We start from the raw sequence: 17,443 nt of genomic DNA on the forward strand, positions 1-17,443 counted from the left end.
GGGCTCACTAGGGGGTATTCACCGCTACCCCAGTGGGCCTGTCAGAGCCTGCCTCTTTAATAAATATAGAGATACAATGGTAATTTCATGAATGCATTTCATGAGAGAAAAAAAAACATCAATTTCATGTTATTCTTAATAATTTCTATGCAAATGTGTACCTATAGAAAATTGTAACAAGACAACTTTAAACAAAGCATTAAAAGTTTTATTGTGTAGAAACTGAATTTACAAACAGGTATTTTTTTGTTTTTACTGTGTTCTAAAAAGTAAAAAAAAACAACAACATTTTTAGAGCACATTTCTGAGGAAGTATCAAAAATTAATACCAGCACTATCAAAAAAGTATTACAAAATTAATTCTGACATTATCAAAGTGTATCAATGAGACAATGTGCCTGAGGATTCTCCTACAATCTCACTTTGTGTATAACATAAGAATATCTGCTGAGACATGTACAAGGATCTGGTCTATTCTAATAACGTTGAATAAATTATTTTTTGGGTCACAAAAGTAAAAGGAATGATGTATTATAATACAAAGGTAGCACAGCTACATCACATTTTATTACAGAAATCCAACAGGACATAACTGATAAAACCACATATAAATTAGACTTAACATGACATAAAAATTCTGTATCTTAGTACAGTCTAGATCTTTTCACATCAGACGATTCTCCAGCGGTTTTCCTCTTGCGGGATAGTGTGGTGTTTGCAATCTGTAGATGGGGGGCAGCATCCGGAAGAAAGTAATTGGTGGGAGAAGGAAGTGGCTCCTAGGAATATGAAGAAATGGGAAATAAGACCATACAGGAAAAATTCATTTGTAATCCATTAATATTTTGGTTATTACTAATTTTTGGCTGTGATATTTGTCAAATTAATTTAGAATTGCCAAAAAAAACCCCCAAAAAACATGATATTCTAATTGTCTTCAGAATTGTAAAATTGCCATTAGCCCAAACCCAAAGTTCTATACAAGCTTCCAATTTCTGCCACAAACTATGACCAACAGTTTCTTCATTGTTGTCAGTAATTGGCAGATAGAACAAGGACCTCATGTAATAGATCTGACTCCTCCCCATTTCTTTAAGCAAAAACACGAAAATTGAGAAAGGTCCTTTAATTTAAAAAATAAAATAAAAATAAACCTATTTTTAGGCAAAAAACAAAAAAAACACCCTGCCCTAATCTGGAGTGATATAAAGAGATACTGTTTTGGACATAGGTACTAATAGTTGTCATAAAATCAAGCTATATTTTAGGTTAATAGCTCGTCATCATGATACTGTATGGGGACTTATTATCTAAAACAGACAATTTGGGAGAATTTTTCCTCGGAACTCTGCCTAGTGCCATTCCTCTGTAATTCCTACCAATAATACATGGATACATTGACAGCCAGTTGTGATTGGATGGTGAAAGCTGCGTAGGTACAAAGCCCACTAACAAGGGGAGTATCCAAAATTTTGCTATATAGCCATTACCTAAGATTTATTAGAACAGACATGTTAGTAGAGCTAATAACCAGAGCTCCTCATCCTACAAACCTTCATTAGGTAATCTGCGATGTACTCTGGCTTTAAACAGTTCACCCCTTGTGCCGCGGCTTCAGAAATATTGACTCTAGCATCTTCAGGTTTCAGCTTACTAAAATCTGCAAACAAGTGAGTTGTTTCCTTAAACAGGGAGGGGGAATGGCCAGCGAACACCTAGGAACACATAAAGGATAGTAAGAGAAAAGAGCGCAGACATTTTACAAAAGACTACTAGCATGTGATAGCCCGGCTGCAGCCAGTTTTAGCCACATATGTTTTTCAAGTGTGCATATACAAAGCAATAAAGTTTAACACAAATCTGATTAAAAAAAAGTTACTTGCTGCGACTATTTATTTAAACTATTTGAGCATCAAGCTACACTTGGCTAGATCCGTGTATATATGTACACATATTACATAAAAAACAACACAAAGCTGTCGTGCTAACACATCAATTTTACCACAGAACTGAAATTGAAACTGGTTGTAGAAAAAAGGCACAGGAAAAGGAAACAGCTTGGTAGTATATGTATATTACAGTGCACATAAAACACTTTACTAATGTATTACTGCCATGGAATCCATTCTACTGGACTGTAAGATATATGACTGGTATATTTCCATTACATTTGCTTAAGGGACTATGCACTTTTTGCTCAGATTTTAGAAATGCCATACACTGATGATCAAATGTAAAATCTTTTAGGGTTTACCTTAGCCGACACAGTGGTCCCCACAGGTAACACACAAACAAACTGGTGTCCAAGACGCAGCTGCATCCTCTACTGTACACACACCAAGTGTTTGGCACAGATTCACACATGCAGCAGGGTTTCCTGTATCGGTGCTGAATGGTAGAGGATGCAGCTGCCTCCATCTTGGAAAACTATGAAAGCTGATTATTTCCATGCATTTTTAGCCATTCTTTTGCCATAACACGTCAGTGTTTAGTATTTCTGCAGAAAGTAGACAGACATTCTCTACTTAGCAATAAGTAATAAAATGAGAACAAGACTATATGTCTGGTCTTTTACATACTGAATACTGGGATCAATAGCTCACACAAGGATATCACTTTGTAGAAGTGTGGAGTTTTCCATATACTTCTTTATGTTCAGATTTCCCCCTCTCATTTCTCCCTTGATGCCAATATTCTGTAAATACAGCCTGTGTTTCTTGACAACTATTAAAATTTTACCTCGGAAAACTGTTTTTGAAGGTAATGTTATACAACAGAAAAGCAGTAGGCAATAAAAGAGGACCAACCTTTGCCCCTCCAGACTGCAGAAGGCGTTTAAAGCCAGGTTCTTTAGATTGGTCGACATTTAATATAACTCTCCATCCACTAAAAGCTCCCTGAAAAAGTTTACAACACAATTTTTCAATACCATGACAAGTGTTTATATACCATAAGAAGTGACAAAGTACAACTTAAAATAATGGAAATGCGAGTACTTCAATGGTCTGACACTATCTGATATACACAGATTAAAAGTATTGTTCTGATCATCACAGGAGAGGAAGAGCAGATGGTAAATTTACAGCAGCGTCCTATACATGGAAATCTCAGGCTCTACTCACAATTGTCTGATGGAAACCTAAGATCTATATGCAATGGATTTCAATGAGTGGGATCTGTTACACAGAGACTCAATTTTTCCTTTGGAATAAACAGTCTGCTGTGCCATTCCATGTTGTTAAAAAAACAAACAAAAAAGCCAAACTACTGGGTAAGTAGATAGATAGATAGATAGATAGATAAACTAGCCACTTCTGGCCTCTGATGAACAGGAACCTATGCCATACAATTGCCACAATCATTTTATTTTTGCCATTGACTTCAACAAGATAAAACCATACAAAAATCTAAACTATATCCTATAACTACAATAATTATGGTAATAAAATATATATATATATATATATATATATATATATATATATATATATATATCTCTCCATATTTCATTTAATTCAGGTCACACAATTCAGATGTGGTTCCATGTGTAAACTATACCTCCACACTGCCAGCATCTTCCTTTATCCTCTGTAGCTTCTTCCTCCATCTCATTGCTGCCTGAGCCAGCACACGTTGCTGGGGATTAATGCCGCTAAGAGCATTCAATACTAAGGCGCTTCCCCATTCATAGTCATCTTCCTGGAAGAACACACACCAATTGATACAGCCATCGACAATGTAAGAAAAGGCAGATGGGCACAGGAAGGTTTCTGTGATGTGCATTTTTACCCTTTTACCACAGTTTACCAATTTTTTTTTTTTTTTTTAGGCTACGTCCTCATTTACGTTGGAGTCTCCATAGGAGTGTCTGCATATTTATTGTCTGGTCCTCCAGTGGCGAGACGATCATAATTTTCATTTAACTTTCATAACCTTTCAACTGGACAAGTCATAATATGACGACAGTTCTATACTCCGGGTATTCTCACATTTGGGTGGATTCAAACTACAGAATGTGATTAAGAAATTGCTGCAACTGAAAATCTGTTCGTTCATATGAACAGGGCTTTCATAGGTCAAGCACATGCAGAAATAACCTCATTCAAGTTAATGGAACGGATTTTCAGTTGCAGAAATGTCTGCAAGAAATCTACTCTGTGTATATATCTCCAAGGAGCATTTATGGCAGGGGTAGGGAACCTTCGGCTCTCAAGCTGCAGTGAAACTACAACTCCCAACATATTCAATTCACTTCCATGGGAGTTCCAACAACAGCAGAGCAAGTATACATGCTGGGAGTTGTAGTTTTGCAACAGCTGGAGAGCCAAGGTTCCCTACCCCTGCTTTATGGAAACCTGTCACCATGAAAATGCTGGGGTAATTTTCAGGCAGCATGATGTAGACTAGTAGGAGTTGATCAGATTGATATGTAGGTTTGTGGCAAAAGATTCATTATAAAATGTCCTTTATCCATTTATTTCTTTATTCATTCTTAGTTAAGTCCAGTGGGCTGTGCTAAGAGTGATTGACAGCTGTCTCTGTAGGACCACCCACTGGACTCAATTCCTACTTCTACAGTCATGGCCAAAAGTTTTGAGAATGATACAAATATTAATTTTTACAAAGTCTACTGTTTCAGTTTTTCTAATGGCAATTTGCATATACTCCAGAATGTTATAAAGAGTGATCAGCTTAACAGCAATTACTTGCAAAGTCAATATTTGCCTAGAAAATGAACTTTATCCCCCAAAACACATTTCAACATCATTGCAGCCCTGCCTTAAAAGGACCAGCTAACATCGTTTCAGTGATTGCTCCATTAACACAGGTGTGGGTGTTGATTAGGACAGGGCTGGAGATCAATCTGTCATGATTAAGTAAGAATGACACCACTGGACACTTTAAAAGGAGGCTGGTGCTTGGCATCATTGTTTCTCTTCTGTTAACCATGGTTATCTCTAAAGAAACACGTGCAGTCATCATTGCACTGCACAAAAATGGCCTAACAGGGAAGAGTATCACAGGTAGAAAGATTGCACCTCAGTCAATAATCTATCGCATCATCAAGAACTTCAAGGAGAGAGGTTCCATTGTTGGCAAAAAGGCTCCAGAGCGCCCAAGAAAGACCAGCAAGCGCCAGGACCGTCTTTTAAAAGTGTTTCAGCTGTGGGATCGGGCTACCAGCAGTGCAGAGCTTGCTCAGGAATGGCAGCAGGCAGGTGTGAGTGCATCTGCACGCACTGTGAGGCGGAGACTCTTGGAGCAAGGCCTGATCTCAAGGAGGGCAGTAAAGAAGCCACTTCTCTCCAGAAAAAACATCAGGGACAGACCGATATTCTGCAAAAGGTACAGGGAGTGGACTGCTGAGGACTGGGGTAAAGTCATTTTCTCTGATGAATCCCCTTTTCGATTCTTTGGGACATCTGGAAAACAGCTTATTCGGAGAAGACGAGGTGAGCGCTACCACCAGTCTTGTCTCATGCCAACTGTAAAGCATCCTGAAACCATTCATGTATGGGGTTGCGTCTCAGCCAAGGGAATCGGCTCTCTCACAGTCTTGCCTAAAAACACAGCCATGAATAAAGAATGGTACCAGAATGTCCTCCAAGATCAACTTCTCCCAACCGTCCAAGAGCAGTTCCGCGATCAACAATGCCTTTTCCAGCATGATGGAGCACCTTGCCATAAAGCAAAGGTGATAACTAAATGGCTCAGGGAACAAAACAGAGATTTTGGGTCCATGGCCTGGGAACTTCCCAGATCTTAATCCCATTGAGAACTTGTGGTCAATCATGAAGAGACGGGTGGACAAACAAAAACCTACAAATTCTGACAAAATGCAAGCATTGATTGTGCAAGAATGGACTGCTATCAGTCAGGATTTGGTCCAGAAGTTGATTGAGAGCATGCCAGGGAGAATTGCAGAGGTCCTGAAGAAGAAGGGTCAACACTGCAAATATTGACTTGCTGCAGTAACTCATTCTAACTGTCAATATACAGTAAGCTTTTGTTACTCATAATATGATTGCAATTATATTTCTGTATGTGATAAAAACATCTGACAAACACACATAAAAACCAGAGGGCAGCAGATCATGTGAAAATATAAGATTTGTGTCAGTCTCAAAACTTTTGGCCATGACTGTGAGTACAAAAAGAACAGAGAAATAAATTAGCTGCCAACTTTTACTGAATATAACCCCATTATCAATCTACTTACCTCCTCCAGCTCTATTATATTTCATGCTGTAAGCTGGATAGCTGCTCTGTGGACTATGACTGGCTATGCACAAGATGCCCCAATGTTTAATGTTCGTTTACCAGCCACCCATCTCTCCTGATCCCTAAACACAACGCATACTTGGTGAGAATGCATGTGTTCTGAATACATGAGGCAAACCACTGACAGACAGAAAAAAAAAGCATTGGGCAGATTATAGCCCAACAAGCCTGGATCCTCATCTTCTCCTATTCCCCATCTGCTGGGGAAAATGGGCCATTGTTCAGATAAATCACACATACACATTACATACACAGATGGAGCCGTTTAGATTTTCATATCCAGGATGGGTCTGACTGAACAATCCATTTTGGGGATTGTGAAGAGACTCAAGTAGAGTAGTAGAAAAATATTCCAGTCCGCACTCCTGAGATTCACTTAAAAATTAATCTTTAATTGTCCATATAAAAATGGGTAAATCCAATCTAAAAATTATATGTGACAGTGATAAACACAAAAGTGCATTTAAAAACCCAAGAACTGGCTGACGCGTTTCTGGGTATGCTGTACCCCTTAGTCATAGCCTAATACTACACTGGTATCCTAGGTTTTAAATACCCTTCACACTTGCAAGAAAACACCTGAACTGAATAACTTTGTTGTTGCCTGCTATCTCAATATCGTATAGTACAACGTACAAATCGGACTAATAATCTATCAACATCCAATAATATTAAACATCTTAATCATTAAACTTTGAACAGTACATTATTATAACACATACCTTTACAATATTTCAAAAAACCGGAACTTTATAGACTCACAAGAGTGCCGTAGTTCTGTAACCTTCTACTAGGATGTAACCAAACCTTCTTTTTCTGAATGAGATAGTCACGTGACCTAAAACCACCAATGAACAGCACCCGCCGCTCATAGGCTGTCTGAATCACGTGACCAGCATTAACCAATGAAAAAGTCCTGCCTATATGCAAGTTAAATAAACGATCCTACCGTGTCTGACGAATCCTAAACAGGAAACCTACAGCATGTCAGTATGGTAGATTGTTGATATAGTATATAGTGGAAAGGTTTAATAAATGTACATAAGATCCGATCTTAAATTGAGCCCATATGGACTCCGACTATTAAATTTGAAAATATAAAACGCTTCTCTTTCCAAGAGGAGTTTTCTACAGTTGCCCCCCCTTGCTGGTTCTTTGATTTCCTCTAATGCAAAAAAACGCAGCGACTCAAGCTGACCCTTGTGTACAGACGCAAAGTGTTGTGCTGCTCCCGATATGTTTTCCGTGCCAACTTTAGTACAATCCCTTAGATGTTCTGATATGCGAATTTTTAGTTTGCGTGTAGTACATCCAATATAATCTTTATCGCATATAATACATCTAATGCAACAACAAAGTTATTCAGTTCAGGTGTTTTCTTGCAAGTGTGAAGGGTATTTAAAACCTAGGATACCAGTGTAGTATTAGGCTATGACTAAGGGGTACAGCATACCCAGAAACGCGTCAGCCAGTTCTTGGGTTTTTAAATGCACTTTTGTGTTTATCACTGTCACATATAATTTTTAGATTGGATTTACCCATTTTTATATGGACAATTAAAGATTAATTTTTAAGTGAATCTCAGGAGTGCGGACTGGAATATTTTTCTACTACTCGACCTTTCGTCTTTCCTTGGAGTCCGGGATCATTCAGCCGTGCACCCTGAAGATTGGTGAGCCTATGTTTTAAACTTTTTCTTTTTGCTTCACACGTTTACTGTTTAGACTCAAGTAGAACCTCTGAAAGCACTCCTAAGTTTGAGGCTAGGACGATTGCACCTTGAAAGCAAACAAGCTTAAATAGCTTTAAAATACATTCCCTGAAAAAGGTTGTGTCTTCCTCTTACGGAGACCAGGCTAAAAAGGATTAGTCTAAAACTTGTGAAGAGTGTAACCCTATCATCCCAGGTGGAGCCAACACTTTTTACATATCTACTGTCAAGGCCTTTACCTATGGTGAGAATGCGAACAAGAAATCTGTAGGTTTGGTAAGAAACATCTAATAATGCCATTTCCATTACTATTACAATATCAACCTTAAGAAAACGCTTTGCAGCTCGGCAGGCCTCCAAGTAAGATCGATGAAGCACCCATTTCCCTGCTGCCATTGAAGCAAGGTACTTCTCATTCCGGAGCGGATGTCCAACAATGATGTGTGTACAGCTTGGGTCAAAACACTGCTTGTCTAATACTATTCCACCTGCAAGCATACAAAACAGGTTATTATGTATTTTTACTCAGTATCTAGCATGCCACATTTCTACAATTAGCTAAGTAATGGAAAGTGAAATACAAGTGAGGGAAGCTTGCTCCATTTTGATACTTGTGTCTGGATGGTCCACGCTTAAGCGTGCAAGGACGTACATATATACAGTACGTACTTGCAAAGTTAAACAGCTGCACGCAACCGTGCAGTTGTATGAACAAGGTGCTAGCTGTTACTATAGCCACACCTCCTAGAGAAGTCAGGGATGGTTTATTACTGTCCCTGTCTTCTCCAATTAAAGAGTATAGATATCCATGTATGGGACCTACTATGATTGACTCCAGTTCCTGCCTGGTGGCCATATGATGACCAGGGACCAGGAGCTGAGTTAGCATCCAGGACAGCGATGCAGTATACCTTAGGAAGCTGCATTCCTCCTGCAACTGGGGCTAAAGTATCAGCAGAAAAAAAAAAAAATGTTGAAATGCCCCCTAAGGCCCCGTTCACACGGGATGGCGTATTTTGGTCCTGATTTTGATGTAGGAAGCCGCGTCAGAATAGGACCAAAATGCGCCTGCCGCGAATGTCCGCTCCGGAGTAGGCCCAAATGAATGGGCTTAGACCGGAGGATGCTGCCAAGAGGTGGACGTCGCAGCTGAATCAGTCACGGAATCCGCCTTAAGAAAGGTCAGCTCGCTTCTTTTTTCCGTGAGCGGGAACATACCGTTCACAGAAAAAAGGAAGCTAGCAGTCTGCATTGACCTCTATTGTGAGGGGGTGGATTCAGCGCCAAAATCCACCCCCTCTTGCCCTGTGTGAACAACAACAACCCCCCCCCCCCCAAAAAAAAAAAAAAAAAAAAAAAAAGAAAATAGGTATTTCCCTTCCTTTTTTTGTTTACATTTTCTCAGATATTACACTAACAAGAAAAAAAAAATAGGTCTGTGCCACGAAAAAAAACAGGGTTAAGATTGAATAAAATAATCTGAACGAAAACAACCGCTGCAGCCTTCAAAACCGCATGTACAATAAAAACCTGAGAATATGTCTGGTCCTAAACCAGGGAAAACAGGCTAGCACTGAAGTGGTTAAGTACTTCCCAATTGTTCACTTGAAGTGAAGCAGCCAGTGATTCAGAGATTACAAGCTCATCTAGATTCTCTGTGACTCAAGAAGTACAGTGCAGTAAAAATAGGGGAAAATCTATAGCGGAAAGCATTTACCTAGCTCCTCAATGAGCTGGCAGTAATCAATTCTTTCCTGGGGATTTAAGGAAGAAAGCTGGAATCGGCGTTCTTTATCTTTCTCTTCCATCACTTTGTTTTCATTCTGTAATAAGATGTCGAGAACGTTCAGAATTTTAACACAATGAATACATATGTGCCAACATTACAAGTAGTTAAAGCAATTAAAATATTTAGTTTTTCATAGTGCAGGTGAAGGGAAAATAATTTTGCAATATTTCACTAAACAAAGTGCCTGTGTCTTTAAATGTTACTCCAGTCTTTGCTTGTGAACTGAATGATTTTGGACTGTACCCCACATACAAGTAGTGCCAGTTTACAATGTAGTCTATGCAGAAGGGAAAGGGAGAGAGGGGGAAAAACATATAAGGCTGTCTACAGCATTAAATGACTCATTTCTGTGAAGAGAAAGCTGGAAAGTAATTCCTGATAATCCTGCTGTGTTCTAAAAGAACTAAAAGATGACTATAGTGCAGAGGACTCTCTCCTTTGAGGAGCTCTCTTCTTGCACTCTCCTTCCCGCTTCATAGACTTCTATTGTATAGATTTGATTCAGTGGCAGGAGGTGGCAAATAAGTGAAGACAGGCACATTTCTTTAATAAACTACATTTTTACTTGCACTTTAATCTATTCTACATTAGTAAATATAAATTGAATTCCGATTAGATATTTATTGTTGCAGACAGGCTTGCTTAATATCGAGTGATCTGTAGCTCGTGCTAAGACAATTAATTAAATTGATTCTGCCAGATTTCAGTTCCTCCGTTCTGAGATCAGGATATGATAGGAGGAGAGAAGCTGAGCTCTGTAATCCTGTATATAGGTTTTATCCGATTTACAGCAGGATGTATGAGCACACAAGTACACAGAAGTTTTGCACTCAGAGATCCTGCTCCAAGTTGTATAAACCTGCATATCACAGAGCTCAGCTTCTCCAACTTTGCTCTCAGACAGGGCAGCAGGAATCACCTGGCAGGTTCACTTGTCAAACCACATAATGGAAGCAACTTGGTATATAGCATGGAGCAAAACAATTCATGTGAATCCTGTAACTCATGCAGAGCTCTGAACTCACAATATTAGTCAAGCAGTGGTTTCAGGACTTAACCAATTCCTGCCCACCAGGAACATAACTAGGAAAGCCTGAGCCCCAAAGCAAACTTTTGGCCATCACCCCCCCCTCAATTTTCTAGCTCAGACAGGGGGGTTGATAGAGGATAATCATGGATTTAAAGGGATTGTCCAGAAATTTGGAATAAATATCTGCCCCCTTCCTCCAAAAAAAGAACTAGGAAGAAGTCCCTACACACAGCCTATGCAGTAATGCCACCAGCTTGCCCACACATATATCCTAAATAGCAGTGGTTCTCAATGCACAGTGTGTACCCCTGGGGCATATCAAGGGGAATATGCAGTGGTCAGAGTCCCCCACTCCTACGTTATACAGCATGAAGGGCCGCTATAGGACATAATACAGCGTGGAGGGACGCTATGGGACATTATTCTGTTAGAGGGATCTTTGGCATGAAAGGGGAAGGGAGGGGCATGTGCTTTCTTAACAGCCTGAAGCCCATGGTACCCTTAATCTGGTCCTTAAACATCACTTAACATGGAGGCCATTTTATTATACATCTGGCATACTTTGGGATTTACAATTTTACATAAGGAGGCCATTATATTACATGTGGGGTACCGACGGGCTCATTATACTGAGTATGAAGGCACTGATGTTGACATTCTACTGAAAGGGGCGAAGGGGGCCTTATACTACATTAACAATTGTTAACGAAAACTCCAAGCGAAGCTTTATTTTATCAACATTTATAAGTGAATACTATTTGGGATGTTTTCTCACTAGAGGGTACTTAAATACTTTTATATAGTAATGCCCCCCTCCAACACAGCCTATAAAGTAATGCCCCCTCTCCCTCCCAGAAGGGTACAGTGGGGGCCCCTAGCATCACAGACTCCACAGTTGCTGCTACAGTATATGGAGCCAATGATGTAAGAAAATCTGCACAAAGACCAATTGCAGCAGTTTGGTATAATGGATCCAAACTAACCAACTAACCATTTCCTTGGGCTGTGGAGCCACCATTGGCTTGGCTAGTGGGAAAGCGATACTGGGAGCCTGTGGAGTAGGGATTAGCTGATCATCTTTAGATGGAGACTGGAGATCTTTCCCTTTTCTTAGGGTTTCCTCAGCTGCATTGTTATCCATTTTACAGGTCTCTGAAACACAAGATTTACATAAAACAATTATTTTTAATTTGTATTTGAAATACAGTTGAAAAATTAATGCCAGCCTCCTGGAGTATCTGTTTTAAAGAAAAGAAAGCTATCTAGTGCCCGCTATCTTCTACAGCTCATGTAGGCGCACACATTAGACATTCTTACCTATATTGGCTAAGTCTGTGTCCGTTAAGGAGTCCTTAAACTGAGTTTGATCATCATTTTCGGTCTTCAGATTAGGTTGAGGAGGTTCCATATACTGGGAAGGACTATTGGGCCATTGCAAGTTGCTGGCTAGTTTAGCTCTCTCCTCTCTTGCCGTGGGATCATCCCAAATAATCTGCTCATATTGTGATGGCTCTGTATTTAGATCTGCTGTTGGCTGGTTAGAATTTCTAAAAGTACAGCACAACAATCATATTACAACATAATCATACCGCAAACATAATACAAGCAGATAAGTAAATATGACTTGTCACATTATATATTGTTCAGTATGGATACTTTAGATCATTATAGTAAGTAAATACTAAGAAAGAAAGAAATCTCTTGAAGTACCTTCTTGCTTCCAGTACCCGACTGCGGCCATTTCTAGTCGAACGAGCACCTTCTGGAGTGCAAGGAGAGTTATCATATCCTGCCCTGTTTAATGACAATCTACGTCCTTGTGCCTTCACCATTGATGTTGCTGACATTAGCTCTTGCAACTGTCGCTGGAAATTTTCCCTCATCTCTAAGGTCTGTGTAAGAGCTGGAAACAGGAGCATTCACGAATAATCACATAAGACAACTTAAAGCTACCGAAAAGCTGCACTCTGTACCACTAAACATAAAATAACTGACCAGCCTTCTAGAACATTGTCCTCCAAATTGTAGAATTATAGAAACCCATTTTGATGCCTATTTTTATAGTTTAAAACTCCTCCTGGACAAAACTACAATGTAAGCAATGTATATATTTACCTCCTTTTAATTCACCTTCCTCATGTCTATCATTTACAGTGTTTGGTTTTTTTGGTGAAATTTCAGTTAATTGATCATCTTCATCCATTTGTCCATCTTTCTGGAGAAAAAAAATAAAAAAACATTTTAATAGGAGAAAAAAACCATTTGTAGTCACAGAACAAAAAAAAAAAAGTAATGGAGATAATAATTTCAGTGGGCTGAAAGGTATATACTGAACACAGGTTATTTTGCTGCACATGACTTCCAACATACCTTGTCTTGTTTGGAGACAGTCGTTGTAGAAAGCTTACTACTACTGGGCGCTACATCTTGTACAGCACTGATGTCAAGACTCATTTTTGGATTGTATGTATGAGGGTAGAGAGACTCCGGGACTCTTCTTTGTTCTTCTGCACACTTCAGTCAAAAGCAAAATGAGGTGGATTAATATGGCAAACACAAAAAAATATAAGAAGAAGAATCTACTCAATTAACAAAAGGGTGAGTACCCTTTTACAAGAACCAAAAGACATTCCTACCACAAATTCATGACTAGATTAATAACTGGGTGTTACCAGTTGGAGTGGGTCTATGCACATTCACATTGTCTAGTGACTGCTTCCAGTGTCAGACTGTTTAGGGATAAGGAAACGGCAACACCCAGTTGTCAAATCACACACAAATTTGTAGGAGAAGTAGCAGGAACTGCACAATTCTGAATTATTGTTATTTCATGGAGAATGCAATTGTTTACTAAAACAGACATGTGAAGAAAGGTGATGGGACGTCTTTAAAGTTTGTAGACTATTGTATTACACTTACTATTTATCTACTGGAGAGTGGAGTAAGTAAAATTTACCAAGTGTAATTGCTACAGATATTTAAAGAGAAAACAGAATGTTGATACATACAGACAAAAGCCAATGTTCAGAAACTATGTGGATGCCAGTCCTTTCCTTCGCAGATCTGAATTCTCGGTTGGTGTCATTCTGCTTTCCTTGATAAACAAAGTGAGTTACACTTTCATCAAAGCACCACCTAAAATAAAAGAGTTATATTTGTTAACACATACCGGAACTTTTGGGCTAAGGCCCCATGGGACGTCCCGCAGCAATAAAGTGCTGCGGGGAAAACCGTGGCGGGAACGCATCGCGGTTCTTCCCGCAGAGCTTTAAAACAGAAAGTTTGCGGCGTTTTCTTCCACTTTGTTACAATTATATGGGGAAACCGCCAACATTTCCGTAGTTATAATTGACATACCACGATTTCCAAAAATGCATCGGTTTTGGAAATTGTGGCATGTCCACATGGTGTTTTTTTACCATACAGTGGACATGGAATTTGCTTGAATCCAATCCACTTTGTCTGTACTGTAAGACGCTGCATGGGGCCCCGGCCTTAAGATAAAAATTTATCAAATCAATAATACAGGTGTTAATAATAAACTTTGTAATAGCACTTATTAACCCCCTTCTGCTAGGACTGAACCTAGCCTCTTTGCTGCCTGAGGCGGACTATAGAAAAGCAATATTTCATTAATATGAATCACTTACTTCATCTACCTCAGCTGAAGAAGCAGGCCAACAGTGGCACAGGGACAAGAAGCTCGCGGAGGAGCCACGCCACGTCACGTCAGTTCAATATACCATCAGAGCAACGTCACCTGAAGTGACGCACACAGCCCAGCATGGGGGCAGAGAGCGTTTGCTCCGATCGGATATTTTAACCCTTTGAATGCCACAGTCAAACATGGCCGCTGCATCCAAGGGGTTGCACAATAATAATGGCCCCTATGGCACCACCCACAGTGAGATCGAGGGATGCCGATATCTATTCTCTGCAGCCTGGATTCTGGCCAGTGACCCAAGGCTGCCTGGAGCCCACTTTACCTGGTTGATCCTGCCAGACCTTGGGAAGTCAGCCTATGTGTCTGCATAGGCTGACTTCCTCTATAGACTGCAATTCATGTGTATTGCAGTCTATTGTACTGAACCAGTGATCAAAAAAATAAATAAATTATAAAGTGTGTGAAAAAAAAATCAAATCAGTAAAGCCACAAAATGCCCTTTCCCTACATCAAATGAATTATATAAATTTTTTTTAAAAAAAAAACAAAAACCAATGCATATTTGTTAGCGCTGCATCTGTAAAACTTGTACAATAAAGCTGAAGCAATATTTAATACTTAACCTACCAAAACAAAAACACCAGCTTTTTGCCTTACAAAATATGCTATAAAGAGTGATCAAAAAGTCATATGCGCCCTAAAACAGCACCAATAAAAACCACAGTTTGTCCCGCAAAAAATAAGCCCTAAAACAACTCTCTAAATTGAAAAATAAAAATGTTACGTCTGTCAGAAGATGACAATGCAAAAATCATTGCTTTAGGTGTAAACTGAATTTTATTGAAATTTTAAAAAACAAAACAGGAAAAGTCACAAAATATTACAACAATGTAAAAAGGGAACAACCCAGGGTAGAATCCAATATCCTGAAAACAAGAAAACAGCGCCCGAAGTGGGCCAAACAGGGCTAAACATGTGCCGGGAGCAAACAACACTGAACAGCACAAAAGGAACAACTGCAGACACAGCACAGCCCCAAGAACGGGACTAACACAACGCAGAACTGAGGGAAGACTACACACCACAAGGACAGGAAACAATAGGGAGAGAGGAAAACAACAGCTGACATAGAAGTAAAAGGAGGGACAAAAACGCCCATAAACCCCCTAGGGGGGACAAACCAAAAAAGTTAGGGGAAAAGGGAAGAAAACTCAGATGAATGCTGAAACATGATCCACGGAAAATCATTGCTTTATGTCTTCAAATAGTTTTTTGTTTTGCAAAATTAGTATTGCATAAAAAATATAAATGAGGCATTGCTGTAATCGTATCAACCTGCAGAAAAAAAAAATCCACAAAAAAAAAGATAATAAAATTAATTAAACTAAGTTAATTTAAGGGGTTGAAGAAAAATGCTTCTTTCTCCTATTTCTCTCCCATGATCACCATTTCAGAAGTCACTGTACAAATCTGTACTGAACAGCCCACTCAAATCTATGGGAAAGGGGGGATGGGGGCTGGGTGATAGAGAGATAACCGCTGTGACTGTAGCTTGAAAGTGAGGGTCTTATTTCCTCACAGAGCTATGGAGTACAAAACTATCCAGTTCTATGGAGAGATATGACCCTCACATTTTCCTCTGCAGTGGTGAGAAGTGATCTCTGTTCACTGCTCACCATTCTCCTTCCCTCTCTATAGACTTGGATGGACTAAGCTGTGTATGGAATTGAATAATGTAATTAAAAAAAAAACAGACATTGGAGGGAAAAGGGGGAGGGCAACAAAAAAAAGGATTTTTGTTCAATAAAATTGATTTGTGACATTTAACAAATTTCATATTCAGGAATATTTGCATTCCAAATAAAATAAGAATTCTGAGGCATCTTTAGAAACTGACAATTGGGTGTTACTTTTCCTCAAAGAGGTTTGACTCTGACAAAGCGAGGCCACACCAAATATTCATTTCATTTAGTCTTCTCTTTTGTTCATTTATTTAACTTTGTTAATTCACAAAAAATGTATTAAACTCTTCTATTTCTGAAAGCAGCATTTTTCTAAATTGTCTGTTCAGTTGATGGTATATAATACCTGTATTCTGCTCCAAGTGATGCTGCTATACCGTTGAGTTCCCCTTGTTTCTTGCTGAGCTTCTTGCTCACACATATAATTACATCTTTAAGGATTTTGGGTTCCTGATCCACCTGAACACAAAATACAAAATGAAGATTTTCCTTTTATTAATATCGCTACATATTTCTATAATCTATCACATTTTCAGTCATAATTTTATAAAAGCCAAAGCAGAATGCTACATATGTGGGTTTGTATGTTTTTGGCTAGTCTCACTGTAGGTCAAAGTTGTCAGCATGGCACATAAAACAATATATACAGAATAGAGTACTTACCAGTTTCTGCTCCGCAGGCTTCAGCTGAGGGCTCGCAGTGATGGCAGCAGTTTGTCGATTACTGTTTGCAAGAGCCAGCTGCAAATTTCTGCCAATTACTTCTGACAAAGGAGTATTCTGGGCCCTGTTCTTCTGGTTGGCTCCACCTGGGGTTTCCAGTGCAGCAAGGGCATCCTGCGGGATCATTTTGTAATGTTAAGAGGAAATTTCTGAAGCCTTAATAACTAGGCTCTTTAGATGCTATTATTCCATATCATGTCCATTAGCATCATACCCAGACCAAAGAAAAATGGCACAGGTTAATAATGAACAGATTAAAATAACCACTAAAGACTCATGAGAAAGGGTAGTGGTGGTGTTTACTAGTTAAAAGGCACATTCAGGTCATAACTGATCAGTTGCAGCCTGACTTCTGGAACTACCACCTACTGCCGTAACAAAAGTCTATTGCCCCTGGTTCCCCCCAGTTGCAAAGCCAGGACTAGCTAAATGGAGTTGCAGTCATTTATGCGCCTTGCTTGGGGATGGCTTGCCGGCAGTCAGTTTAAAAACCCATTCACTT

At 39.3% G+C, this 17,443-nt stretch overlaps 1 protein-coding gene across 1 annotated transcript in view; it reads right to left on the reverse strand.

The window, feature by feature from the left end:
* Positions 1-341: 341 nt before the first annotated feature.
* TOPBP1 (DNA topoisomerase II binding protein 1) overlaps positions 342-17,443 on the reverse strand; it is a 37,286-nt gene continuing 20,184 nt past the window's right edge. The window contains exons 14-27 of the mRNA XM_075271276.1: positions 16,882-17,055; positions 16,565-16,677; positions 13,821-13,947; positions 13,183-13,326; positions 12,928-13,027; positions 12,523-12,715; positions 12,130-12,359; positions 11,804-11,964; positions 9,711-9,816; positions 8,318-8,481; positions 3,559-3,699; positions 2,808-2,897; positions 1,554-1,715; positions 342-779 (exon numbers count right to left, since the gene is read on the reverse strand). Of these exons, the coding sequence (XP_075127377.1) occupies positions 645-779; positions 1,554-1,715; positions 2,808-2,897; positions 3,559-3,699; positions 8,318-8,481; positions 9,711-9,816; positions 11,804-11,964; positions 12,130-12,359; positions 12,523-12,715; positions 12,928-13,027; positions 13,183-13,326; positions 13,821-13,947; positions 16,565-16,677; positions 16,882-17,055 (2,040 nt within the window). The 3' untranslated portion in view covers positions 342-644. The remainder of the gene's footprint in view (positions 780-1,553; positions 1,716-2,807; positions 2,898-3,558; positions 3,700-8,317; positions 8,482-9,710; positions 9,817-11,803; positions 11,965-12,129; positions 12,360-12,522; positions 12,716-12,927; positions 13,028-13,182; positions 13,327-13,820; positions 13,948-16,564; positions 16,678-16,881; positions 17,056-17,443) is intronic.

The sequence above is a fragment of the Leptodactylus fuscus genome, chromosome 4 (genome assembly GCF_031893055.1).
Source record: "Leptodactylus fuscus isolate aLepFus1 chromosome 4, aLepFus1.hap2, whole genome shotgun sequence".
Classification (NCBI taxonomy): Eukaryota; Metazoa; Chordata; class Amphibia; order Anura; family Leptodactylidae; genus Leptodactylus; species Leptodactylus fuscus.